Below are 3,079 nucleotides of genomic sequence, written 5' to 3' on the forward strand. Positions count from 1 at the left end.
GAACGTGGAATGCAACACCTATGTTTCTTTATTTATTCCTAATTTTCCTCTGTTTCAGGCTCAGGAATGCGTGCTCCTGTTAATATATTCTGTATTATAACGTTTACAGAGCCAACACCTGTTCCTGTTCGACTGGTACTCATTGCTTTATTTTTAGATGAATCTCGTGACCCTATCTTGCGCTGAGCAGTGCAGACTTTGCTAGTTTTCGTGCTTCCTTCAACTGATGCATTTTTTTTGCGGGTTGTTTAAATATGCAAGCAATGTTCTAGTAAAAGACTTGGTAGGTGATGAATCAAATGCCCTTGCTCATTCTGCCTTAAATTACAGAGCTCAGACTATATATATTACATGGTACATACGCTGGAGAAAGAAAGAGTACTTGATTCCCCATTCGATTCACACACACCACCCGAAAGAAGTCACGGACACAGATACGTTGCTGCTGCTTCTTCGACCTCCAGCAGATCCCATCAATCCATGCGTCCGATCTGATGCAATGCAACAACCCCTCTCCCACCACGCGCGCAAGCCAAAAAATCGTCTTATAGGCCGAGCGCGCCGAGCGGCGTCTTGCCCTGCCCGGCCTCGAAGTAGAAGATGAGCATGGCAAGCATGGCGAGGCGCGAGTGCTTGATCTCGGCCACCTTGAGCCGCTCGAGCTTCTCGGTGTCGGGGATGTAGACGCCGTCCTTGGTCTCGCCACCGAGGCCGAGCGGGTCGAAGAACTTGCCGCCCGGGTACCCTTGCTCGCCGGTGAAGTTGGCGAAGTTCTCGGCTGTGCGCGACCACGGCGTGGCCCACTCCACCGACTGGGAGTCCGGGTTGAAGAAGTCGACCCACCGCTTGGACTCCACCCACCCCATGAGCAGCAGCTGGGTGCCCAGGAGCGACCCGAAGGAGAAGGGCGCCACCGCGCCAGGCTGCGCTCCGGCCTCGAACCACGGCACGCCGCTGTACGCCTGCCCGATGAAGATGCCCAGCACCGCGGCCATCGCCCAGCGCCCGTGGATCAGCTCGGCCTCCCTGTACCACTTGAGGAACGCCGGGTCCTTGCCAAGCCCCAGCGGGTCGAAGCCGAAGTCACCGGGGAGCCTGCACGTACGCGTTGAGTGAGTCTCAGAGTTGCTGCCATGGAGGCCTCCCCTCGCGTAGAGTGGGATTAATGCAGGGCGACGAACGAAGAGAAATACTACGAACGAGGAAGACTTACGAGCCATCGAGCCAGGACGGGTTGATGAACTCGGCATCGCTCTTGACCGCGGGGATCCACGACTTCTTGCCGACGGCCGCGGCGACGACCACCACGCGGCGCGTCACGGGCTTGGCGGCGCCGAGGGAGGCGGCATTGGCGAGCGCGCGCCTCGCGCCGAGGAACGGGTTCTTGAGCACGGCCGCGGAGGCGGTGGCGGAGGTGGAGGCGAGCGCCATGGGTGCCGGTGTTGCTTCGCCGGTGTGACGGTGAGGTCCCTGACGCGCGCGGCGGAGTGGCAGCTAGGACGTCTGTTGGAGCGCGCAGGATTTGCAGGATGCCACGACGGTTTTGATGTTAAATCGTGGCGTTGCGGCGCACGGCAGCCACAAGATGTGGGCGGGGAAATCCTGGGGTGGTAGGATGGATAGAGCGCTGGCCAATGGGGAGCTGGCGCCATCGGATTCTGCTGCGCCGGTGGACGCCGCGTGGACAATATCCTGGGCTTTGATGCTCTTGTGATCTGTGGGGACTGGCTGCCAATCGGACCGTGTCGTAGGATCTCCGTGGAGAATAGTGAAAGAAGATCGATCCATCCATTCACGGGCGTTATAATTGCCCGGTCACAGGATGACGGTCACCTTTGGAGATGGCATGACATTCCGCACATGGAATGCAACTTTTTTATTGAGGCACATAGAACGCAATATGGTACTGTTTTCTACCATGAAAATATGCTTCATCGTGCGAACCGATCTGTGGTTAAATGATTAGGAGAACAGTGGCATCTTCAACACACCAGAGTTCAAGTCCTATGATAAAAACATATTCTTCATCGTTTCCAAGAGATATGCATTAGATCATCAAGGCGCTTAACACAAGCTCACACATGCGTGTTGCCATCCAACATAACATGCTAGATTTCTTTTTTCCTTTTCTTTCAACGGAAGACCTTACGCCTAGCTAACCTTTTATTTAGCGCAAAATGCATACAATTTGATTTAGAGTAAATTTCAGTTTCGTGCAGAATGCATATAATTAGATTTAGAGAGAATCTTAGTTATTACCTTCTGTTTTGACCTTTTAACGCTAGAACGTTTTTCATTCTAGATTGCCATATTTAGTCAAAGTTTTGATAGTTTTTACAGTATAAATTTTGGAGCGATCTTTTAGGTTTTTGTGTGTGTCAGTCGATAGAGCAAGTTGCTAGATCTTTTTTTCTTTGAGAAACACCTACAATTTTATTTATACTCTTCTCGCAAAAAATTTATTGATACTTGTTAACTGTTGCAGGTACAATACTTTGGATACAAGACCCAAGGAATTACAAAGTATTTGGAATTACAAAGTATTTGTAATTCCTATAACTAAGAAATACAATAAAATCTTCTGGAAATATCTTCTTTGTGGGATCAATCTTTGCAAGATGAAATAATTCTAACATATCGGTAAAGAGGCTACAATTGGAATGGAGCAGCAAGACTGTTACTCCTTCACGTTCACGTGCACGAACTTGATTATCTATAAAGGTTTCTAAAAGCACATTCAATCATCCATTCAATTAGATGGGGAGCCATGATCAATGGCCGGACTTGGGTCATGAATAATCCCCTAAAGTGCAGGTTATCGAACCACAAGACCTTCACCATAGTGTTGATGAAGGATTCCAACCTCACAATGAATGAAAACAACAAAAGAATAGGATGCGATAACATAAACTCATTTTATATGAATAAACAGATCAACTGTAGAGATGGCTAGGTTTTGACAGAGGAGCGGCAACTAGAGATTTGCCCCGTCCCCTCACCTCCGACTACCATCTTGACGCTAAGAGTTGTGGGGACCTCAGATTTGAGAGCTTTGTGTTTTTGCCAGCGTCTTCGTACT

General features: G+C 49.8%; 1 protein-coding gene across 1 annotated transcript; it reads right to left on the reverse strand.

The window, feature by feature from the left end:
* Nucleotides 1-288: 288 nt before the first annotated feature.
* LOC123053510 (chlorophyll a-b binding protein CP24 10B, chloroplastic) lies at nt 289-1,620 on the reverse strand. The gene is made up of 2 exons (XM_044476978.1): nt 1,214-1,620; nt 289-1,095 (listed from the first exon to the last, which is right to left on the reverse strand). Exons 1-2 carry the CDS (start codon nt 1,429-1,431, stop codon nt 546-548), a joined length of 768 nt encoding a protein of 255 aa, XP_044332913.1. The 5' UTR covers nt 1,432-1,620; the 3' UTR covers nt 289-545.
* Between the last annotated feature and the right edge of the window lie 1,459 nt (nt 1,621-3,079).

The sequence above is a fragment of the Triticum aestivum genome, chromosome 2D (assembly GCF_018294505.1).
Source record: "Triticum aestivum cultivar Chinese Spring chromosome 2D, IWGSC CS RefSeq v2.1, whole genome shotgun sequence".
Classification (NCBI taxonomy): Eukaryota; Viridiplantae; Streptophyta; class Magnoliopsida; order Poales; family Poaceae; genus Triticum; species Triticum aestivum.